The sequence below is a fragment of the Vitis riparia genome, chromosome 18 (assembly GCF_004353265.1).
Source record: "Vitis riparia cultivar Riparia Gloire de Montpellier isolate 1030 chromosome 18, EGFV_Vit.rip_1.0, whole genome shotgun sequence".
NCBI lineage: Eukaryota > Viridiplantae > Streptophyta > Magnoliopsida > Vitales > Vitaceae > Vitis > Vitis riparia.
This window is the reverse complement of record NC_048448.1, coordinates 3,042,364-3,068,253: the sequence shown is the minus strand read 5'-3', so window position 1 is coordinate 3,068,253 and position 25,890 is coordinate 3,042,364. Positions and strand designations below refer to the sequence as shown.

The window sequence follows — 25,890 nt, the reverse complement described above, 5'->3', positions numbered from 1 at the left end:
CATTTTACTTATCATGTTACTCAAATGAGTTGACAATTAGACTCGTCTATATAAATGTTTTAATTTTTATTAAATATTTTATTATTTGAGATTTTTTTTTATTTAAAAACAAACACATTTGTAGTATTTTTATTTTAGTTTCTTAAAAGTTTAGAAAATATTGTGAAAAAAAAACAAAAATCATATTTAAACATGATTAGTATATATATTCTATAATTTTAAGATGAAATATCGTCAAACAAATTATATTTAATCATAATTACTAATTCAAAAAGTAATAAGGTTGTTTATTAAATAATAAAATTAATAATATATAATTATTTTTATTATGATTAATATAAAATATTTATTTATTTTTATACAAGGTTATAGTAAAATATTTTATAACCAAAAAACTCTTACAATAAATTTTATTCGTTATTATATTAAATAACTATTAATATTATATAATAAATACAATTTTATTTTTAACTTATTAATATTATAATATATTTTTTTTCAAATTCTCACTTTATAATGTTTATAGAGAAAAAAAAATCCAAATTTCTAAATAATAATAGTAATAATAAAATATCTAAAAATATAATAAATATTATATAGAGGAGTTTGGTTGCTAATTGATTTTGATGACATGAGAAGTAAATTAATATTTTTTGGAATAATTGAAAAATATATATATTTTATTATTTTTAAATAGATAAAGATAATATTAATTTAAAATATTTAAGGTTGTTTTTTTATATATTTTTATATTATTAAATTAAATCTCACTTTAAAAAAAAGAAAAAAGAAAAAAACAGGAAGTTAAAATGTAATTTGAAGAGAGACACATTTTTTCCTTTCTGTAGTAGCGTATAAAGTCAAGTGACGTCAAAACTGGGATCCAACGTTCTAAATTTTGCGCGTGAAAGACAAGCGCTCCAAAGGCGGGAGCTTCCACTCTCAAAGCCCCCTTTTTATTCTCTCCCGTGTGACCCTCACCGACCTAGGTTTTCAGATGGCCGACGACGCGGCGAAACTGGTCGCCGAGATCGGCGGTCGACTCCATCAGCAATCTCGTCCGACCAAGGATTTTCTCATAAAGTCTCTTCGAGTATGTTCTTCGTTCTTCCACTCACAGTCACTGCTTTCTTGAATGTTTCCTTTTCTGGATTTTTGTTTGGATCGGTTTTCTGGGAAACACTTTTACCATTCTTAAAGCATTTGTTTGTTTTATTTTTGTTTTTGCAATCGAAGGCAAGAGAGTGCTTCCAAAGTGCTGGTGAACTGTTTTGGAGAGATTTTTATGGTAGTTTGAACATGGGTTGTAGTTCTTGGAATTCTGTTGATTGCTTGGTGTTTGATCAAAGAAAATACGAGGGAAGCCTAGTGAAGAAAGATTGCTAGAAGTCTTTATGGTATCTATTTATTATCGATTGGTTGGGCTAACCCTTTATTCGGCGTTTGATCAAAGAAAACAAGAGGGAAGTCCAGGGAAGAAAAATCTGTACAAGTCTTTGTGATATTTTAGTGGGTACAAGTCCCTGTGATTTTTTAGTATTTATTTCTTAAAGGATCATTGATTTATTATTATTATTATTATTTAAGGAGATCTCAATTCAACATAGCCGTATGGCTGCATTAATCTTAGTTGAGCGAAGGTTCCATTTCATCAGGTTCCATCTTAGTTGGGCCAAGGTTTCATTTCACCAGATTCGAAATGCTGAGAGTAATTCCAAACTCTAAAGTGTATTATCGGCTTAGACTCCGAAGTAGTAAAGAAATTAAAACAAATGGGATGAAGTTTCATTTTTTTTTCAAATTTGTTTAATTTATTCAAGAATATCTCAATTCAACATAGCCATATGGCTGCATTAGTCTTATCTGTGCGAAGGTTTCATTTCATTGGGTTCTGTCTTAGTTGAGCAAGGGTTTCATTTCATCGGGTTATGTCTTAGTTGAGCAAGGGTTTCATTTCATCAGGTTCCAAATGCTGAAAGTTATTTGATACTCTGAAGTGTATTCTTGGTTTAGACTCCAAAATAGGAAATAAAAACAAATAGGAAGGAGTTACAATTTTTTTTTTGTGTATTTTATATTATTCATTCTCTATTTTTTTGACAGGCAATAAAAAATAAATTAATAGCACCTAACAAAATAGGCAACAAAGTGCATAGGTTGTATACAAAGCATGCCAAGAAGCAAATAAAAAAAGCAAGTGGCTTAGAAAAACAAAAGCCCATTAATGAAGTGCCCAACCAATTAATAAAATCTATTATAGCTGGGGAGATCCCATCTATACACATCCTAACCCATAATAGAAGATTGTCAAGAAAATAGGACTTAAGGGTTTGATTAGACATTTTTATGCTTTCAAATGCTCTCCAATTCCTCTCCTTCCATAAAGACTGAAAAACGTAACGCTCTACATCTTCATTTGCTTATTTTCTACAAAAGAACCATGCCATCCCAAGATGGATTTTTTACCGGACTTGACATCACTCCAGTAATCTCAAATAAGGAAAACACCAAATTGCATGATATGTTAGTTCCAAAAAATGCAAAAGGATGTGATCTACTAACTCTTCATATTCCTTACGAATAAAACATCAATTCAATAGAGACCATCCCCTCCTTTGTAGCCTATCCAATGTCAAAACCTTTTCCCAATACACTTCTCATTCAAAAAACCTTACTTTGGTTGAAGCCATCACATTGCAATAACCCTCATTGGGAACTTTTCCACTCTTTCCTTGCAAGGACATTGTATACACACTTGATCGAAAATTTACCTTTCTATACATCCATCTAATCCATCTTGTCTTCCTCATCCATACTCCTAATCTCGCCTTAATGCCTTACAAAAGAGGGCTTTGATCCTTTTCATTTCCCATCCATTTAGTTCCTTGAGAAGCAAGTTCATCCTCACCCTGTTGATCCCACACATCAGCCATCCTAACATCTTTTGTCACAACTATGGATTGCAAAGAGAGGACGTACCCTCTTAGAGATGAATCACCATTTCAATTGTCCTTTCAAAACTTCACCCTTCCACCGTTGCCCATATTGAATGAGGTTCTACTATCATTCATTCTTCATATACAAAGGAATAAAAATGGGGAAGGACTAGAGAAAAATTTATGGAGCTTAAATTTATTTTGTATCTTCTTCCACTTCTTACTTTCTTTCACTTTTTACCTTTGTATGTATCCTTCACACTTTCAATGATTTAAATAGAACCTTAATTTATCTTTTTCCAAGACTTTCTCAGCAACTAAGTGAGGCCTAATTATTATTATTATTATTATTATCATTATTTTTGATAACCAAGGAACCTTCCATGGCCAAACCCTTAGGACTCTCCATGGGGACTCAAACCTCGGGGTGCTGATTGCCCCACAACAAATTGACTCGGCGATGTTAATAGTGGACCAATGGATTGGTAAATAATTGTGTTGCCTCAATGTTAAACACAGCAGTCATATTTCTTAAATATGAGTGTCGTGTTGAAAAAAGTATCCTTCCCCAATTTAGCTAGGATAATGCTTTGTTGGTGATTGACAATGGTAAGTAATATTACAGATCGAGTCCCTTTATCATAAAGTGTAATTAGTCTGTTTGATATTTTAAAACGTTGGAGTTTGTTGGACGAACATTATTACATTACTTGCCATTTCATTTTTTGCAGCAAGCTGCAAGTGCTTTGTTGGAATTAGAGCAGAAGTCTTCATTAGAACCCGCCATAAAGCCTCTGAGTGGATCATTTGTTAAGCATGGTTTGCTTCATAATAAAGATAAAGACGTTAAACTTCTAGTGGCAATCTGTTGCAGTGAAATCATTCGAGTCATGGCACCAGAACCACCTTTTGATGATAAAGAATTGCGGGTAACAAGCTCATTATATTCATAAAGAATTTTTTTTTCCCAACTGGGCCCCTAAGACTCTCTCTGACCTGTTTCAAATTCTTCTTGTTTAATCATAAACATAATTCATACAAATTCTTTGTTCTTTGGATTTTGGTACAGGAAATTTTTGAACTTTTTGTTAGCATGTTTGCTGAGCTAGCTAATACCACAAGCCCATATTTCTCGAGGAGGGTTAAAATTCTAGAGACTTTTGCTAAATACAATTTTTGCATGCTAATGCTGGACATCAACTGTGATATTTTAGTGCTTGAAATGTTCAATACTTTCTTCTCTGTTGCAAGGTAAAGTTCCTCATTTTCTCTTTACATTTAGCTCTTGAATTTCCTTATTTTCCACTCAAATAAAAGATTTAGATATTACTGTATGTTTGATAGTGTGCTTGTTATTTCAATTATTTGAATTGTCAGGAAAAAAAGGTTGTTTGATATGCTTCCAAATGTTATTCCTCTTCTTATTTAGGACACCATGCTGATATGCCTTTGGTGGCAAACTAGTTGTTTTTGAACTTGTTCTCAAGTTTCTTTGATAGCATGAAACTTCTAGTAGACTTTTATTGCCTATCATTGATCTTGTTTCCTTTTGAAATAGTATCACTTGCTGAGCATCAAAATGACAATTAGGAAGCACCTTTCTTTCTTTTGAAAGCAAAAAATCGAGCAACTGAAAAGCATTAAAACTTCTAAATGAGATAATATTTTTTGGATAGATAAAAATAATAATATATTAAAAAGGGCTGCCAAAAAAGCAACCCATGGTATACAAAACATATATAGCTACCACCAACCAACACCACAATAAGCCAAAGTTACAAAATAAAAGGAACAAAACCAACCCACCCTCACCTAAAGGCCCAACCAATCTAGAAAGCTAAAAAGAGTTAGAGGAACATCATCTATACACCCCTTTGTTTCCGACCAAAGACAACAAACAAAAGAATTTTTTAGATTTTGGATTGAGAGCTTTTCCCCATCAAAGGCAATTCTATTTCTTGCCTTCCAAACTATCCAAAACAAGCATAATGGTCCCACTTTTCACACCTTCTTGAGCTTCTTGTCCACAAACGAACCTTGCCACCCTAATAAAGTTTCTTTAACCGGTGATGGTAGCACCTAAGACACCCTAAAAAGGGCAAAAAACAACTCCCACAAGACTCGTCTTTACACACTCAAGGAAGATTTCCCAGGGGAGTTCCCCTGGACCCCCAGTTGCCACTCCTACTAATAATAAAAAACTCAATCGGTCAAGGCCTTATTCTATTCCCGCCTATGAGTCGGGAATAGCGGCCTTTAACTTAGGATAATTATCTCAGTTGGTATTCACATATAGTGATGATCGAAAACACTCGTGAAGTGTCTGATCTCACTCTATCCTCAGGAGATGGTCTATGGATTCTTCCTCGATATGACACACAAAGCATTTATTTGCCAAAGACCACCCCTTTTTGTGGACTTGATCCAATGTTAAGGCTTTTCCTCGAGTCGCCTCCTAAGTAAAGAAACTGACTCTAGGATGCATCCACGACTTCCATATGTTGCTCCAAGGAAAAGAGATTGATGTTCCCAGCTCCAAAGCCATATAGAGTGACTTCATAGTAAACTTTCTATTCTTAGTCTTTGTCCAAAGCACCCTATCTTCCTTGTTGTTGTGCTCCCTCATCCCATCCAAGCATGAGATAATGTGTCAGTTGTGGCCTAGACATGTTAAAATTGATATATTTGGGATTCCATGTTGTTTCAAATATTTACCCTGCTTCTTGCCCATTTGAAAGGGAGAACAAAAGGCAAAAAAGCAAAGAAAAAAGGAATCTTCTCCTATACAGCTTCCCGGACAAAAAAAACAAGTATTTCTTCTCTTAAAAGAGCATTTGATCCCTAGACCTCCATTGTAGGAAAATATAAGACTTGGGTAGTTAAGGAAATGTAATAAAACTTTTGGAAATGCTTCTTCTCTATGATCCCTCCAAATTGATCTATTGGTCCTTTCTTCTAGGGTTTCACCTTATAAACAGTTCATCTTCTCTAGTTCCCATTCTTGAAAAGGCCTTGAAGAGCAAGGCATCTAATGAATTTGGCACCCCCTTTCATTGTTCACATTTTTTATTGATAGCTACACGAAGTACATAAGAAGTATACAAGTACACTTCTAAGCAAAAAACAAGAAGATCCTCCTCTTATTGGCAACCTAACCAATTGATAAAATCAAACATAGACAAAGACTCAACTCTAGACCCCTTTGGTCCATTCTTAAAAGTTACACAAAAAGGAGAACTTTAGCTCCTGATTTGATAGCTTAACATTATCAAAAGCCCATCTATTTCTCTCTTTCCAAATAGTCCAAAACAAACAAAGAGGAGCGACATTCCACTCAATGAAATGATTGTGCTAACTTTGAAACATTTCTTTGATTGAGGAATGCAACAACCAAACCACTCCAAACAAGTAGAAGACCAATTGCCATAACACACTTGCCTTAGAGCAATGAAGAAGGATGCGGTTACAAGATTCCTCCTTGCCTTTGCATAGAAAACATCTGTTCACCAATGTCTAACCTCTCTTCTTCAAGTTATCCATAGTTATAATCCCTTTCCAAGTGTCATCCCAAACGAAAAAGCTCACTTTTGTTTGAGCCCAAGAGTTCCAAATAAGTGTTGTTGGGGAAGATTCTAAACCCCTTTGAACCATCCCATAATAGAAAGAGTTAACTGAAACTTGCCTCCTTTCATGGCCTTCGATATTGCCCTATCATCTACCTTCCTACAAATTGATTTATCCTGCAAACACAAAAGGAGAGCTTCAATACAATCCAATTTGTAGCCTTGGAAATTCCTTAAGAAACAAGGGTTCCAAGCACATATTCAAAAGCGCATTTCAGTGCCTTTGTGCTTTACCCTTCGTGTAAAGCTCCCAAGCATGTTGTACATGGCTTGCATGTGTTGAGAATATTAAAATCACTTTTGTAATATTACACAAATTTAGGACATGCAAACAATAGAAAAAATGTATGGGAAATGTTGAGACATTTTATATACTATACCCTTGTTTGGGAGGATGTTTGGGAATTATATTTTAAAATGCTTTCATTAAGGATAGGATTATTATGACATTTGAAAAAATTTTAGTTAAATAAAAATCTGTGTTATAACAAATCCTTGTTTAAAATCCTCCTAGTTTCATGACTTTTTGCAAACTCAACCTTAGGCCACCTTCACTTTTTTTGTGCTTTACCTTCCATGTCAAGCGCCTAAACATGTGTTATACATGACTTGCACTTGTTGAGAATGATTAAAATTACCTTTTTGATATTATACAAATTTAGGACATGGAAACAACAGAAAAATCTGCATAGCTCACCACTAATTCTCACCACTTTTACTTTTCTCTTTCCCTTTCCTAGTTCTCTAGACTTCCACCAGCTAACACAAATATAGAGATTTTAAAGTCAACTCTGTACTAAGAGTCTATCTCTTTAAGGATCCTATTTCTATTATAAAATGTCACAATAAGTTCTCTCTTACAAGAAACTTTTATTTAAAGGATTCCTAAATAAGATAGGAACTTAACCAAATTAGCATTGATGTAGTAGAATAAGAATGCAAGTCATCTCACAATGTATAATTTATTGCTTCATTCATGTAGTCTTTGCATCTTATTTTATAAAAATTTCTTTTTATTGGTGTTTCCATAGCACATCAAAGCCATGCATTTCATCTATACTCATGCAAAATATGTAGTTTTTTGGTCTAAAGCCAAAGAAATTTCTCTAGAAATGCCAATTAGTAATGCTTTGTCAAACTTGTGCTTATATTTTTCCATGACACTGTTTTTTAATCAACTGTACCGTAGTGTTTGTATCCATGGCCTTGTATATATCGTGTATACTTTGGGTGCTTTTAATACAATTGCTCTTACCTATAAAAAAAAGTATTTGTATCCATGTTTATGCCATCTAACTCCATCTTGTAAATAAGATTCACTAGAAGCATGTCTTATGACTACATTGCTAATGCTGAATCAATGATAGTGATTCCTAGCAAAGTTTGAAAAAACATATCTTCTTCTACTAGTGTTTTTTTTGTGAATTCTATCATGGTTTTACTAATTGTCCTCCTGCCCCTTTTATTGTCAACTTGTTAAAATCAAAATTAATGTTGGTGGAAATAAAACTTTTATATGTTTCATTTGCTAATCAATTAATAGGATTTCTTCAATTGGTGTAGGGAAATTATAGTGCTTGAATGGAATATATTGTCTCTTTTTTGGATTGTGCCTTTTGGCGCCTATTTTACACAACTTCTATACTTTAGTGCGCTTTTTATAAATTTCTTTTTATTTACCCATCCACAAAAAAAAAAAAAAGGAAAAAAAAAAGAAAGAAAAATGCTTGAATGGAATATAAGTTATTTTAGGCATTGATTGGATTGCACATTGGATGGTAGACAATAAGGTTATAAGGCTGGAAATCCAACTAATTTTTTTGGAGCATTTGAAGTTTTATTTATTTATTTTGAAGTTCTTTGATCATAAACAAAAGTGTGTGTATATATATATATATATATATATATATATCAAAAATATGAAATTGCAAGAGAAAGATGAGAAATCCTTCCTTAATACCAAAACTTAAACAAAAAAATGGACAAGAAGTGTGTTGTAATGACATCAAATTGACTCGATATCAATGTTTTTAGAACCGGATCGGTCATTGAATTGAAAAGTTACTGGTTCACGGTTCACTGGTCGGACCGGCGGTCGAACTGATGACGTCATAAATATATATATATATATATATATAATTAAAATTAAAAAAAAATAATAAATAAAAATAATAAGTTCCATGTAAATTTTGATAATATCTACTTTGTTTGTTGAGTTTTTTTATTTTTTTTATTTCTTTATCAAATTGTAAACAAAAATCACAATTTTAATTATAAAATTAAAGAATCAAGTCATTAAAAATTTAATTTTAAAAATAATTCAAATCATCAACAATTTATAAAAACCCCACATTAATTTAGAGAATCAAGTCATCAATAATTAAAAAAAAAATCAAAGAATTAAAAATTTTGAAATTTGTTACAATTTGTTTTTTTCAAAATGAGAAATTTACTATCAAATCAAATATTTATTTAAAATTTAAAAATTAGAATTTCATTTGAAAATCAACAAAAATTTCAATAAATTGAAATTTCAATGTGCAATAAATAAAAAAAAGAGAAAAAAATTATAAAAGTTAAATATTAAACATAACATTAAAATTATAATCAACAAAAAATTAAGACATTAAATATAAAACATATTTTAAAAAATGGGAGTTTAAGATTTTAGTTTTTGCTTGTCGACAACAGAAAGGTGTGCCGCCAATGGGTGGAGCTGGTTCGGGGGGCTGGGGCAAAGAGTGGAGCTGGTTCGACGGGTGGAGTTTAAGATTAACTTTTCTCTATGTGTGGGGGGAAGGGGCTCGTAGGTGATAGGCGGTAGGCGGCTTGCCAGCCTGCTGCTGGAGTTGGGGCACCGCAGTACAGATTGCTGGTGCTGGCCGTTGGGAGTTTGGAACCTGCGTATCCGAAGATTCTCCTGCGAAAATCATCTGGAAAGAATTCACAACATTGCCCCAACCTTCTATGGGCAATTGACAAGATGGGCTTATTGGCGGCATGCGAGCCGTCGACCTGCTGCTGGAATTGGGGCGTCACGGGGGTGTGTTTGTTTGGGGTCATCAAAATGTTTGATGCTGTAAAAAACAAAAAAAAAAAGGTTGAACCATCCCGTTCGGAGAGAACTGGCCGGTTCGTTGGTCGGACCGTCGGTTCACCCGGTTTGATTCCGGTTCAACCAGATTCCAGTCCAATTCACCGGAAAGGACCAAAACTGTGACCGGTTGGACCGGCTGGTCCGGTCCGGTTTTTAAAACTATGCTCGATATGTTGAGAAAAATGCTTGAATCTTAATATATTGAGAGAAATGCCCTTTCTTTGATCGGTAAAAGCAATTACATTATAAGTGCCTACCACAACATTGTTTAATTGCTTGGTTCACTATTTCAAAAATTCCGAAGGCTTTTCTATTTTTCTCTTTTCATAAGGTCCAATATAAGTACAAAGGAGTTGCTCTTCAAGCTTTTTTCCTTTTCTCCCCACAAAAGCTCCATGCTAGTTAAAAATGATATCATTGACTGAGGTATTGAACACTAAATAGAGCAAAAATTAGTTGTCATAGCTGGTTGCTTTAGAACGATGAAAAAGGATATGATTTGTTGATTCTTTCCCTCTTTTGCACAAATAACCCTTACTCTATAGTCTCTAACCCCTCCTTTTGAGCTGGTCCAAAGTCAAAATTCTTTCTCATACAACTTCCCAAGTAAGAGAACTAACTTTCATCGGGACCCAAGGGTTCCACACAATACCTGATGGAATCACCTTCAATCTACAATTTTTTAAGGAAGAGTAAAAGGATTTAATTCTTTTGTGTGGTTTTTTGTTAGAAGCGTATGACCTCTCATCATTTTCTTGTATTTTTTCCTTTTCTAATATATTTTTTGTTTTCGATCAAAAAAAAAAAGAAAGGATTTTGTTGTAAAATTGCCTTCCTTTGAAACCCACAAAACCATGACATCCTTAACCTCTCTTCTAATCACTTGCCCTTACAACTTTTGGAAAAGGCCACCATCTCTCCCGACTCCTAGTCATTAATTTGTCTTGTAAACATTGGATTCCAACAACCACCTTCCCTTAATTGATCTCATAAATGGTCTACCTAGGCATCTTTAGTAGAGGCTAAAGAGAATAACTCTAGGAAAGCCTCTTCCAGGGAATCCTTACCATTCCACCCGTCCTTCCAAAGTCTTATCCTCCTATCATTTCCCACCCTAAATTCAACCCTTCTATCAAACTCCTCGCATCCATTCTCGATAGCCTTTTAAAGCTCCACACTATAACCTTCCTTTAAAAATCCAAAACACCAACCCCCCTCTTCCTCCTCATACTTCCTTATAATCACCTTTTTCTAGTGGAACTCATTCTCAGATGTAAATATCCAACACCATTTTCTAAGAAGGTTTAGAGTAGACAAATTTCTAATGCCCAAGCCCCCCCCCCCCCCCCCCCCCCCCCCCTTTTTTTTTCATGTAGACTATTGACCAATTTACTAGATGAGGCCTACTTTGTAGCTTTCCTTCCTTGCAAAGGAAGTTCCTATGGATCTTCTCCAATTTTAAACTCACCTTTTGAGGGATAACAAATAAAGACATGTGATAGATTGGTAAGCGAGAAAGAGTGCTCTTTACCAAAGTCAATTTCCTTCCTTTTGATAAGTAATGACACTTCCACATAACAAACTATTTATGAAATATTTCCTCCATTACATCCCAAACTTGCAATGATTTCAAGAAGCTCCCAATGGGAGGCCCAAATAGGAGGATGGGAGATAACCAACTTTACGCCTAATGCTTTAGCCAGATCCTCAGAAACCTTCACCATTGAGATCAACTTGCTTTTATCCAAATTGATTTTTAAGCTTGATATTGCCTCAAACCACATGAAAACCTTACTCAAAAACTCCAAATGCTCCTTACTAAATTGCATAGAATCAAGGTGTCATCGACAAATAAGAGATGCGACACTTCCACACCCGCACTTCTTCTCCCGTCGGCCAAGAATCCCTTTAGAAAGCCCTCTTTCTTAGCCCTCTTCAAAATACAGGAAAGTGCCTCCATTGTCATAATGAAAAGAAAAGGGGAAAGAGAGTAACTTTGTCTTGGGTTTATAGAACTTTGGAAGAAACCTATTGGGGATTCACCACTTCATCCATCTTACCTTCTTAGCACCAAAACTCATTTTTTCCATAATTGCTAATAAGAAACCCTAAGGCACATGATCATAAGCCTTTTCAATATCCATATTTCATATTACCCCATTCTTTGAGCCTTTTAGTTAAGTCATTGACTTCATTTGCCACAAGGATTGCGTCCAAAACTTGTCTACTCTCAACAAATGCATGTTGGGATTTTGGCACCACTTTTCCATCACTTCTTTTAGTTCGTTAGCCAAAACTTTAGTTTGGAGCTTATAAGGCCCCTCCATCAAATTGATAAAGTTGAAGGTGGTGTTTGTTTTTTTGACTAAATAGACAAAGCCAAAATATTTGACTTTTTCTATTCAGCTAAAATAATTTGTTGATATCAACCAAACATATAAAGTGAACTTGTTATCAATAAGTTCAATTTAGTCATATTGGTTGATATCAATAGGTTACTTTTTAGCTGAATAGAAAAAGTCAAATATTTTGGCTTTGATTCAACAAAAAAAAAAAAAAAACACCATTGACATGTTTCAAATCTTAATTCAACATCACTTTTCCATCACTATTTTCGATTTGTTAGCCAAAAATTTATCTAGGAGCTTATAAAGCCCCTCCACCAAATTGATAGGGTAGAAGTTTCAAATCTTCAACACCCCTTTTTTAGGAATAAGCACAATAAAAGTCATTTTTAAGCTTCTTTTGAAAAAAACCCAAATTGTGAAACTCTGCAAAGAAGCCCATTACTTCATTTGTAATGATTTCCCAACAAAATTATTAAAATGCCCTTGAAAAGCCGTAGTAGTAGTAGTGGCCCAAAAAGATGAACAAATATATGATTAGATCCTATATCATCTCTATAGTCCTCCACTTTTCCTCAAATATCATCACGTTTCTCTCTTGTCATACTCTTCAAATCAGTGTAGGACCGGCTATTTGCCATTGAACTTTTCCTCTAATAGTGCTCCCCAAATCCTTAAAAGAAATTGTCAACACATCACTGGTACTTCTGAGAGGAACCTGATCCACTCATTGTAGCATTTAAAGTTTTAGCTGTAGGCATGTGTAGAGAATGCGAGTTTAGTAGAACATGTTAGGAGCTTCTTTCCTACATCATGAGTTCTACTCTGTTTAGGAGTGGGTGGGCTCAACTGGTTTCTGTGCCAGATTTTTTTCAATCAGTCCTAAAATCCATTGAACAAACATCTTGGGATGCTCTCTAATTTTAAGTTATGCATTATTGATTTTTTAAACTTTTTTTTTTGTTAAAAGTGGAGGAAATAAGACACTAGGTATGCCTAACAAAAAAAATGTACAAGCCAAGTGCACTTAGGTATCTTTTGCTCTTTTGCCTATCAAAAAAAGTAAGTGCCAATGGATGAGCAAAGACACCATCCTTAAAAGAGAACAGAAAAATCTGATAAAAAAGGGAGAGAAAAAGGACCATTTTTTTTTTGATAGGTAAAGAGAATTATAATAAACAGACAGAGGAAACACTAAACCAGTGCCCTCTAGGTATACAGAGAGTATACAAAAGCAGCCCACAGACTCGAAACTAAGGAAGGGGAAAGAAACAACAACCCCTACCCTTACTTAGAGCCTTGCCACTCAAAAAAGCTGACAAGAGAAAAAGGGCTCAAAACTATAAACACCCTAACCCAAGATCAAAGATTACATACAAAAAAATGTTTCAGCCTTTGGAGTGAAAGCACCTCATTCCCAAAAACCAACAAATTTCTTTCCTTCTAGATTGACCAAAATATACATAAGGGGGTCATTTGCCACACCTTTTTATGGTTTTTCCCCACAAACGCTCCATGCCATCCAAGGAGAGTTTCCTTAACTGAATCAGACAGAATCCAATCCAGAGAGAAAAAGGACCATACAACCTAGCCTCATCCAATCCCTCATTGATGTCCCAAAAAGATAGGTCAAAATCCCAAAGATTATTAGTGCAATAAAAGAATATTTAAAAAGGACATCTCTCTGTGACAGATTTAATGAGAGGAAGGGCCATTCTCCATGCACTCTTATGCTTTTTACCCATTCCCTTGCTGCATGCCAAACTAAGAGCACCTCTTTGACAAAGTTATGGAATATCTTTTAAAGACCAAGTGAAGCAAGAACAAGTTGCTTGGGCATTATGAGCTTCGGCACAACAAATTAGGATACAATCCATTGATTCCTCCTTGACCTTGCATAAACTATATCTATCTGGTGAAAACCAGCTTCATTTCATGTTGATCAAGCATAAGGATCCCTCACACACAACTTCCCATGCAAAGAAGCATACCCTCAAAAGGGTGCTTCAAATCCAAATTTTTTTTCTGGGAACTTATTGGGGCATTAAAAAAGGAGGATATGAAGAATGAGGTTACAGAAGAGTGCCCATTCCTAAAACCTTCTGCACTGAAAATCCTTATCAATTCCCCATATAGATATTGCATGAATATGCTGATAAAACTGCTTAAGGTCTTCATCTCTATCTCATGAAATGTCCAATGAAAGTAATGAATCTGATGACCCTACCTTGACTATCACCTAAAGCTGCTTTTGTTGGAGGTGAGTTTGTAGATGGTAGGACAACAATCTTCTAGCCAGGTTTCTGATGCAGGATCATTGGATTTCCAACACCATAGAAGGTTTTTTTTTTTTTTTGTTGTATAATGAGATGAAAGATAAAAAGAACAGAAGAAAAGGAAAGAAAAGATGCCTTATGTTTATGATTAAACAAGAAGAAGAATAGCAATCACACTTAGGTGGAAAAAAAAATAGATCCTTGGCAATCATATGGAGGTTCTCAAAGAATCACACCTTCTAATTCTGTTCTTTGATATTGAAAGACGACATAGGTTTATGTAGACTCATGGAAAAAATAGCTACTAAATTCTCAATTAAGTTTGTTCACTAATATTGAAAGACCAGATAGGTTTATATCAATGTTTTAAAAACCGGATCGGACCTGTCGGTCCAATCGTTTCAACCGTCGACTGGTTGCATTTCCGGTCCAGTTTGCTCTATTAAACCGTTTAAGTTATGAACCGGTATCGAACCGCCTAAACTAGCAGTTGGACCGGTGACCCGATGGAACCGGACGGTTCTAAACGGACCGAACAGTGGAAGGGTTCCATTGAGTTTAAATGTTTTGGGCTAAAGCCCATGCTGGACCTTGTCTTATTATGACAAAGCCCACACCCACCCCCACAATTTTATGGGCTGAGTCTTGAGCCTAAGTTATGCCTTTGCCTTAAGTGAGGATGACTTTTATAGGCATCCTTTGCATCATGTTTCCTCTTAGATTCCAATGTGGGATTCCTAACTAATTATCAATGAAAAAAATATAACAAGCCTCCACCAAGAGGGCTTGAACCTTGGACCTCAGGTTCCACTATCAGCCTAGGACACCACTCGGCTGCATGCATTTTGTTATCTAAAATGCCAAACAAAATAATATATATTAGATTTTAACATTTTTTATAATATTAAATAAAAATAATATAATATTTTTAAAAATTATAGAATTAGTTTAAATTTTCATTTTTAATATATTCACATTTAAATATTATACATATTTCATTTAATAAAATTTAAAATGTTAATATGATTTAATTTGATAATATCAAAGATATGAAATAATATTATTGATTTTTAATTTATTCATATATATTTTAAATTTTTTATAATTATTTTTAATTTTAATAATATATAAATTACATATTTATGACGTCATCGGTTTGATCGTGGTTTGACCATCGGTCCAACCAGTGAACCGTGAACCGGTAACTTTTCCGATTCGATGACCGGTCCAGTTCTGAAAACATTGGTTTATAGAGACTTGTGAATTCTTGATAGTTTATTTCTCGCATGTTTCTAGAAGTTCTTTGGAGCCAATGATAATAATTTTGTACAGATTTTAATGGACAGCCACATGTGTTGGAGACATAACTTCAAATTCTACGAGGACTACATCTATTAAAGTGGCCATGTTGCATGATTCAAACTTGACTCAACCTTGAAAGAATTCTCAATTATCCAACTAGAAACACACAATCATGTGAATGGAGAGCTATATCCTTGTAAACTGAATATCTAAGTGTTGAGCTTCCTCAGAATTCATAAGAATTAAAGTTATTGCTCAATCTTGTCGTTTGTAATTGTCATTAATCATTATTCAGCTAAATGTTTTAAATTTGAGCAAGTTTTTTTTTCTTTCTTTCTTTATTGTTTTTGAATGTTGTAAGTGGTACCAATAATGATATTGTAATTATTACTTTTAGAGAACATCATCAACAAAGTGTGGTTAAGGCAATTTTGTCTATAATGACACTTATTCTAAAGGAGAAGGTCTCTCAGCCGCTCTTGGATGTGATTTTGCAGAACCTTTTGAAGGAGGGAAAGGTAAACATGTATTGAAATGTGCTTATTTTGTTTTCATTTCGTTTGAATGGAAACATGGTAAACTATTTATGTGATTTAAAACTTCGCACTAATGATTTCAAAATATTCTCTTTAGCATGGTTTAGGGAAGACATAGTTGTTTGATCTTGCATGGTTGGGCCAACAAGATAAGTTTTGTGCTATGCACTTTGTTTCCTGCTTAGTTGACTCAATTTGTCATGAAATTTGGTGGGAAAAGATTGCCATCATTTGGTAGTTCATATTATTTAGGGTATGGTGCTCCTCTTTGCTAGGCTATAATTGCACATTTATTTTGGTTGGTGTCTAAGCAGATACACTTCAGAAATGTTTCATACTTGTGATGGGAGTTCTGTAAAATTTAGAAAGACATGGAAACATAGGGGAAGGCATTTATGAAGGATTAATTGAAATTTTTTAGGCATATATGCCCACCTCCAGTGTTAGACATTAGCATGGATTGGGCTGCTGGTTTTGAAGCTTAAGCGTTTACTTCTTTCTACCTTGTGATGTATGGTTTTGTGTTTTGGCTTGGTTGAAGCAGGTTCCTTGATTATTTTCTTGATGATCTACATTCTGTAGGATGGTTTTCCTTTATGTTGTTTTCATTTGAGTGCTGTATACTTCATGCACCTGTTCCAAAACTGGCTGGCTGCCCTTTCCCCTCACCATGGCACTTTTGGTGATCTCTTTCTTTTCAAAAGAAAAAAGGCATATAAATGGTCAAAAGATGATGTTTTTAATCTTAAGCATATAATGACATGCTTCTCATGATTTCATACATAGGCATGGAACTAGCTTAAGCACATAGACCTTGAATTATCCATGGATAAAAAAGGCATCCAACTAAGGCAGTTTAGATAATTACATGATTAAGACATATTTATGAATTTAGCCCTAGATATTTAGATTTGAGCACATTCTGCGTTGTAAAATATAAATATCATAGACAAATTTTGAATTGAAATGAATCAAGGAGTGATAATTTCTGGTTTTATTGTGGCACCCATAAGCAAGCTTAAACCACATTTTTGGTGATGTGATTTACAATTTGTTGAATACTGTAATAATTTATCATACTTAAGTTATTTTAAGGTTTTCTAGGATGATCCTAGTCAAAACACCTGGAAACATTTACTCAAAGTAAAGTTTTTTAGTTTAGAATGCACTCTTCAATGTAAATTCTCAAGTTCCACGGCTATCTTGGGGTTATATTTCATTCAATTAAGAAATAAGAATGATTCAGATGTTTTGTTGGAAACATTTGGAAATCCAAAAGAAGGATTATGCATACTAGGTTTCTCCCTCCTGTTATGTTGGGGGCTTTGTTGATATCTTTTCATTTTATTTGCCTATCTTTAACTAAAAAATTATAGATTATGGACTCTGTTGAACAACTGATTTTCCTGAAAATTTAAGCTTATAGGATTTGGGTTTATAATGCATATCATGCTCTTTAACGCCCTTTCTAATGTGTTGCTCCATACCGATACGTGGATAGATGCATAAGCTCATAGGCAAACAACCACAATTAGCCTCCTATGGGCCTTGATAAGCTAGGGAAATAAATATGTGCTAAGATTTGAATACATGACCTCCCGCCAAATGGGGTTTTTGATACCATGTTGAGTGAGAGAAAGAAACTAGTGTTTTGTTCATAAAAAAAGAGTGTACATATATCAATCCCCCTTAAAAAAAAAAACTGAAGTACCTTTTACTAAATAACTACTCAAACCTTTAGTAAATACATCACCCAACTGATCTTTAGACTTGATGTAAGGAGTTATTGCTTTTTTGCTCATCACACTCTCATAAAATGATAATCCATCTCAATATGTTTGGTTCTCTAATGAAATATCGGATTATTGGCAATGTGAATAGCAACCTGATTATTACAATATATAGCTATGTGCTTTTCAAAAGAAATTCCAAGCTCTTGTAAAAGTTTTTGAATCCACATTAATTCACAAACTGTATGTTCCATAGCCTTGTATTCTGCTTCAACACCAAATCTTGCTACTACATTATGCTTTTTACTTCTAAGTAACTAAGGTACAATACACACTAGTGGGCCTTTTGTCAGTCGAGGATCTTGTCTAGTTTGGATCCAAAAACTCACAACATCAAGGTCTAAGTTGGACCTTCTTCTGTAGAGTACTCCCACACTTATAGTACCTTTGAGATTCTTTAGTATCCTACACACTGTTTCTCAATGAATCCGCTTAAGTGCTATGAATTGACTCACTGTATTAATAGGAAAAGTAATGTCATATCAGATGACTCTCAAATAAATGAGTTTGGCCACTAGACTTCGATATCTTCTTTTATCTGAAAAGGCAAGGCTATCATTTGCATTAAGATTCACATTTTGCTCTATAGGAGTGTTAATTGGCTTCATTTCTAACATGCGAGTTTCATTAAGCAAATCTAATACATACATCCTTTGGAGAAAACAATCTCACCTCTACTATGTGCAACTTCGTTGCCTAAGAAGTAACACAATAGCCTAAGATCCTTTGTTTGAAAGGTTTTTTTTCAAGTAACCTTTCACTTTTTCAATACCTATAATGTCACTTTTAGAAATAATAATATCATCCACATAAACTGAGTATCATTATGCCAATGTCCCTCTTGAGAACAAGCACAGAGTGGTTAGGATTACATCTTCTAAAACCAAATGATAGAAAAATAGTACTCAACTTATCAAATCAAGCTTGAGGAGATTGCTTTAAAAAAAAAAGATTGCTTTAATCCATAAATATCCTTATTTAGTTTGAAAACTTTAATCTTCTAAAACCAAATGATAGAAGAATAGTACCCAACTAGTGATGAGTTTGGAAGAGGTAGAGATTGAGTTGGATCCGTTTCATTGTCTCTAGCTAGTCTTTTCCGTTGATACACTTTTAATGGTTTGCCGGTCTTAGATAGAACATTATTAGTAACAACATGAAGAGGAACAATATTAGACTGAAATGAGTTATTTTCTAATTGTAAACCATGATAAGAAAAATTAGTTCCAAAGAATGTTATGTCAACACTAATAAAGTATTTATGAGACATAGGATTAAAACATTTATATCATTTATGAGTTCTAGAATACCCTAAAAATACACCTTTGATGGATCAAGGATCAAGCTTGTCTTTATTCGGAGAAATATTATGAACAAAGAAAACACATTCAAAGACCCTAGGAGGGAGAGAAAATAGGGAACAATGAGGAAATAACATAGAATATGGAGTCTTTTGATGCAATACAAAAGAGGGTAACCGATTTATCAAACAATATGATCAAAATAGCATCCCCCCAATCAAATTTTGGAACATGCATATGAAATATTATAAAACAAGAAACATCTAACAATTGATAATTTTCCTTTTAGCAACTCCATTTTGTTGGGATGTATAAATACACGAAAATTGGTGGACAATTCCATTTTCAAAACAAAAAGAGAAGAAAATGATCAATAGAATTACCAAACTGATTTTTTATTTCTTGAAAAAAAAAGTTTACATACATAAGGTACTTCAAACCTTTCTTTAAGCAAAAATAACCGACTAAAGAACAATCATCAATAAAACTAACAAAGTGCCTAAACCCTTGAGTATTGGGGATGTGACATGGACCTAAAACATTTAAATGAATCAAAGTAAAAGGACTAGGACTCCTATTACTAACTCTAGATGGAAAAGTAACCTATGATGTTTGTCAAGTTCACATGACTTACACTCAGTTTTATTTGACAACTTTGAGGACGTTCCCAATGACTGTAATTGCTCAAAAGAAGCATGATCCAATCTGTAATGCCATTGGAGAGGAGTAACAAATAAAGAAAGAGCAGCAATATCTGATATTTATCTTCCATTAGACTGAAGTATAGATTGACTATTGAGATAATAAAGCCCATGCTGGATATCATGCTCTTTAACAAACTCAACACATAGGTTTGGAAACTTTAGATCATGGGAGACTTGACTTTACAAGCTTTTGGATTGGTGAAAATGCAATTAGTATGTTTAAGAAATTACTGATTATGGATCATTGGATTGTATAACTCTGCTTCATATTCTGATGCTAATATTATGGGGTATCGTGCTTTAATGTATTTGATATGATGCTAAGGTGCTAGGTCGCTTTCTTTGGTTGGTCATCTTCATTTTCCTGTGACAGTTTTCTCTATGTTATTTGCTTTGCAATGTAACAAATCCTAAAAGCCTATCAGAATTGGCATCAAACTTTGTTCAAACAATTTGTTTCCCTCCTTGTTAGGACAAACTAATTATTTCTTTTTGCTATTTTATTTATTTATTTTTTAGCCACATGTTAGCATATGCCTACACATTTTGAATTCAGACCACCTTATACACATCATTACTGAGTTGGACCTTCTAGAAAATCTGATTTCCAGCAAATTGTCTCTCTCTCTCTCTCATATGCATGCAGCAATAAGATGCTTTTTGGGTCATGGTATTTGAATACAGTTATTTTCTAGTGAAGTAATGCGGTACTGTTGAGTACTGCTTATTAATAACCATTATTCTAATAAACTTGGTGATAAATATGTTTCATGAAGGTTTGAAGTTGGTTCAAGGCTTACCACTTAGAGGAAAAGATTGTTTTGAAAGAAACATTTAGTCAAGCTAATTCTGAATAGTGAGAAGTATAATCCAGCCTCCAGGACAAGTATTGGCGTTTCTTCATCAGTTAGACTCTGTGATTGTATTATCATCCCTTGGGATAAGGAATCTATTACTTGCCATAATTCTCTTGTTGGCTGGTTTCCCATGTTTATTAGTTTTTGTTCCACTAGAGTTGGTTCTGATTAGTGCCTGCCTATTTGAGTTGTATGGTCTTGATGAGTCTAGAGTCAAGGTTAGTCTATGGGGTTAACTCTCTAGCCTATATAAGTTGTTATTGTTGGTGGTGTCTACATGGTGATATTCATATTATGAAGGAAGAAATTAATAAAACAGAAAATTGTTTGTTAAATTAGTGCTGAGGTTTTTTTTTTTTGATCAGAAACAAGAATTGTATTAATATCGTAGAAAGATTTTATGAGAGGGCTAAGACATTCTTCCCACAAATATACAAACCTGATCTAAACCACTAAAAACTTCCACTATACAAGGAGATTTGTACACAAAGATATATTACAAAAGAATGTACCAGAAAAACCTCTCCTAAAAAAAAGCTAGGCTCCTCTCAATGGTATTCCAACCCTAGTGGTGTACATACCACAAGCCAATTGAGTTGAATGACGTTTACAGGACAACCTTTAAATTTTTCAGTACAAGAGGCCTACAAAGAAGTAAAGAAATGACATAAATCCCATATAGTCTCAGACGTCCTCCATTTGTCCACATAGATCCTAACATTTCTCTCTCGCCATACCATCTAGATCAAAGTGAGATAAATAATCTTCCAAAGTGTTTTGCTTCTAGTGGAGTTCCCAAAACCATATAAGAAATAGCTATCATACCACAACCCCAAAGCGAACGGACAATGTAGAAATAGGTGGTCACTCATCTCTCCACTCCCCTTACATAGTATACACCATTTTGAACTAAGAGCTTTGGAAGGTCTTCTCAACTAAAGCGAGTCATTGGTATTCACCTTTTTGTGTGCCTTTAACCAAGCAAAGACCTTGACCTTAGATGGGACCTTTGATTTCCAAATAAAATTGGCAGGATGGAAAGGAGCTGAATTTGATAAATTGGACAAAGCAAGGAGGAAAGATAATTAGTGCAGAGTTTTTCTGATAGGAAATAAGATTGTATCAAGGAGCAGCTAGAAAATGGAGTGTAATGTGTATACATACTTAAAACATGAGTTGTGCCAAAAAAAAAAAGTGAAAAAAAAAAAAGAGAATCTCATGCCCTAGTGCCTCCGCATACTTTTAATTCTTTTTAGTATTTTTTCATTTTCTCGTTGTGGTACATTAAATCAAACCCGGAACATCTATATTATTCCCATTCCAACTCTTTGCACTTGAGCCAGCACTCAAGGGTCCTTTGCATTCTTCTCATGGAGCACCTCCTATTCAAACTGGCATCCATGCTAACATTCCAAGTCCAAACATATGAAGATCTGAGCATGATCTGCTTTTTGTGGAACTTATAAGTCTGAACCCTTCAAGCAGCTGAATTACTTAGTGTTATGCTATAAGTTGGCAGAGTTCAGCTGAAATTGTCAGCTCCATTCTTAGTGATTACTATGATTTATTACCAAACACTTAGCATGAAAGATTTAGCCTTAAATTATGTTATCAAATAAGCCCCTAAATTTCCCATTGAAAGTCTGGAAGTTGTTGGCTCACTAGCGATAAGAGAGATTTTTGTAATTTGATTTAGTTTTGAGATCTTAAGGAATCCCATCTCAGGAATATTTTTACTTGGTTGGAGATATTCTTGAGGGAGAAGTTATTACCATTCTTCTTTCCCCTTCAATTGGAGGGTCTATAAGTTGTATTCTGAAACCATCCTGGAAATCTTACTTAGATCCCCCTTAAATCATTCCCCACCATTCTGAATTCCCTAGCACATCGAATTGAACCTCATCTATTTCTATGTGAGAATATGTGGCTTATTCATATTGATCAAAAAAAGAAAAAGAAAAAGGTGTATTCACAGTTCTTTTGAATTTGCCATTGATTGATGTTGAAACCAGCATGGATGGATGGTTTGGAAGGTTTTAGTTAGTGAAAAAAATATCAGTTTGTGAAATGTAAAGAGTGAAATATATTGGTGCTTTTCAGTTCACTTGAGAGTCATTTATGATGATTTTGTTTATAACATGCAGAGGATAGGTATAAAATACCTTTATGAATTTTTTCAACCATTGCCTTTATAATAGTTTTCTTTTCCCTTTCTTAATTCTTTCTTGTTCGCCTTTCTGCAGGGTGCAACTGCTTCTCCTTCCCGGATTGCTGTTTCTGTTGTTCAAAATTGTGCTGAAGAGCTTGAGCCCTTTGTTTGTGGGTTTTTAACATCTTGTATTTTGGACAGAGATGCTGTAGGCAACGAACTTAAAGAGTTCTATCATGAAATTATTTTTGAAATTTTCCAATGTGCTCCCCAGATGCTTCTTGCGGTCGTCCCAAACTTGACCCAAGAACTTTTGGTATGTCTTACCTCTTCTATTCATTTTTTTTGATGATTCATATGATCTCAGCTGCTGACATGCAGCAATAACTATGGGCCTCATGTTGCTTCTTTTGGAAACATTTTATTCATTTTGTACTTGTTTTTCTCCTGTCCTCTAACTGTATGGTTGTTTGTTCTAATTAACGTGGTGTATGTGTTTGTAGACTGATCAGGTTGATGTCAGAATAAAAGCTGTTAATTTGATTGGAAAACTTTTTTCACTGCCTGAACACCATGTTGTGCAAGAATATCGACATCTCTTTGTAGAGTTCCTAAAAAGATTCTCTGACAAGTCTGCAGAAGTTAGAGTTAGTGCTCTACAATGTGCTAAAGCTTGTTACATGGCCAATTCCTCTGGGACTGAATCACTTGAAATTCTCAGTGAGCTATTTAGCACTCTAGTTTGTTCTTTTGAAGTGGCATATCTTACTGGTGTCTTCAGTATTTAATTTACATTATTTAATAACTTGTGGATTGAGCAGCTGCTGTTGAAGGTCGATTATTAGATTTTGATGATAGAGTCAGAATGCAGGCAGTTATTGTTGTTTGTGACCTTGCCAAGTCAAACCTGAAATTTCTCCGACCTGAACTAATATCTCGAGCTACTGACCGACTTCGTGATAAGAAGGTAGTTTTCCTCTGAACAAGTTCCTGTTTAACATATTACAATCCAAGTTCTCTAATTCCCTTAACTATGGTTTCCTTTTATGTAGTTATCTGTTAGAAAGAAAGCTTTGCAGAAGTTGCTTGAAGTATATCGAGAGTATTGTTCCAAGTGTTCTGAAGGTCACATAGCAATTACTGACCATTTTGAACAGATTCCATGTAGAATTTTGATGCTTTGCTATGATAAAGACTGTAAGGAGTTCAGGTTTGCTTATTCAGGCCTTGTGATTTGTTAAACCAAAAACAATGCTGCATATCTCAGATGTGATTAACTGTTTAAATAATTTCAGACCCCAAAACATGGAGCTTGTACTTGCGGAGGATTTATTTCCAGCTACTCTTTCAGTTGAGGAGAGGACAAGGCACTGGATCTCATTTTTCTCACTTTTTACTCCTCTTCATGTAAAGGCATTGAACTCCATTTTATCTCAGAAACGAAGGTATTGGCCCTTACTTGGTAGTATTCTCAGGATAAAACATATTTCTTTACAAATTCTGTATGTTATTCAGGTTGCAAACAGAGATGCAAATCTATTTGGCGTTGCGAAAGAAAGAGAAGGTACTTTGATTGAGGGTTCTAATTGTTCATAATATGTTCTGTTTTCCTGATATTTTTTTTTTTTTGATTGGCAAACACACCATAAGCACCATAATATGCTTATGGTGCTTCCTGATATGAGAAGCCCTCATCAAGTTCATTACTGGCATGCTAATTTTCCCTTTCTCAGAGTACCCTATGATGCAAAATTGGAAAGAAAATGATCCTTGCATTTCTGAGGCGTGATTTTTAAAATTTTTAATTTTATTTTTTTGGCAAACAGAGGAGAATATATTGACAGGGGGGTTGGGGGGGGGGGTGCGCACCCCTAGTATATTGGGAACATACCAAGGATGCCAAAAGGCTAGAATAAACAAGAGAAGAACATTCTATTAATTAAGGGTTTCCTACCAAAAAGAAAAAAAAATGCTGGTCAAGTAAAATTACCAAAACAGTCATCTTATATTGCATGTTGGTGGAACCAACATTCATTCCGTGAGTTCTTGGGAGTGTTATCTTCATCAATGGGTTGTTTTTTGGGGTGGTGGTGTTGGGGTTTGGACATAACAGTCACCCTTAAGGACTTCAAGGTTGAATCTGGTCCATTTAGACAAAAATAGTAAGACTCTGATTTGGGATGGATGGAGACTCTGATTGGTATCTGTAAGTAGTCTTAGGAAATGAAGGGAGGAGGCAGATGTTGGTTTGCAGTGGATTCAAAATCGTTTGAAATCTCTGTAGAGGTGATTGGGGAGAGATGTAGGGGAATCATTGTGGAAAGGAGTAGAGGTTTTACTTCGTGGGTCAGGTTTGGAAGTCTCAGCTTGTGCTGCTTGCTGGAAGGGGTGGAGGCTTGCTGTAGGGGTCTTGTTGTGCAGGGTCTGGTCAAAAGGTGGGAAGATGGAGGAAAGAGGTTTAAGTTGGAAAGTCGAGCAAATGAGGCAGGTAGGTTTTTACTGTGTTCCGTGGTTGACCTGGAATCAAAGAGATATTGTTTAGTGTTTCCAGAAGGAAAAGGAATTTTGGGAGGATGGGTTCTGCTGGCTGAAAAGCTTCGCTCTCTGGGGGTTATTTCTCGGGTTGAGTCTAGGGGAAATGTTACTTCTTATGGGACAGGGAATACAGTAGGGGAATCTGAAGGAAAAGCCCAAAAATCCTATGTCGATGTGGTGAATTCAAGAGTGAGAAAGGCAGGGGAAACACTATGGTTACAGTTGGGAGAGAAAGACATCTCAAGTGAGAGGAAGTTAATGGACCGATGTCTGGTTGGCAGATGGGGACACAACCCTCTGTTGGATTCAGAAATGCATGCTCTTGAAAGTTGGGGGAGAACCTGTTGGAATATTAAAGGAGGACTGAAGTTCGCAAGGCTAGGGGGCCCTCTCTTGCTGATCGAGTTTGAGAATAAAGACGAGGCAGACAAGGTGCTTT

General features: G+C 34.7%; 1 protein-coding gene across 2 annotated transcripts in view; it reads left to right on the top strand.

The window, feature by feature from the left end:
* Positions 1-938: 938 nt before the first annotated feature.
* Positions 939-25,890, top strand: part of LOC117906754 (sister chromatid cohesion protein PDS5 homolog A) — a 79,672-nt gene continuing 54,720 nt past the window's right edge. Inside the window, exons 1-10 of one of the 2 annotated variants that reach the window (XM_034819928.1) lie at positions 939-1,093; positions 3,668-3,865; positions 4,006-4,187; positions 15,977-16,097; positions 23,011-23,232; positions 23,420-23,636; positions 23,738-23,883; positions 23,969-24,126; positions 24,212-24,361; positions 24,432-24,480. In XM_034819928.1, the coding sequence (XP_034675819.1) occupies positions 998-1,093; positions 3,668-3,865; positions 4,006-4,187; positions 15,977-16,097; positions 23,011-23,232; positions 23,420-23,636; positions 23,738-23,883; positions 23,969-24,126; positions 24,212-24,361; positions 24,432-24,480 (1,539 nt within the window). In that variant the 5' untranslated portion in view covers positions 939-997. The remainder of the gene's footprint in view (positions 1,094-3,667; positions 3,866-4,005; positions 4,188-15,976; positions 16,098-23,010; positions 23,233-23,419; positions 23,637-23,737; positions 23,884-23,968; positions 24,127-24,211; positions 24,362-24,431; positions 24,481-25,890) is intronic. The other variant, XM_034819927.1, reaches the window with a different exon arrangement.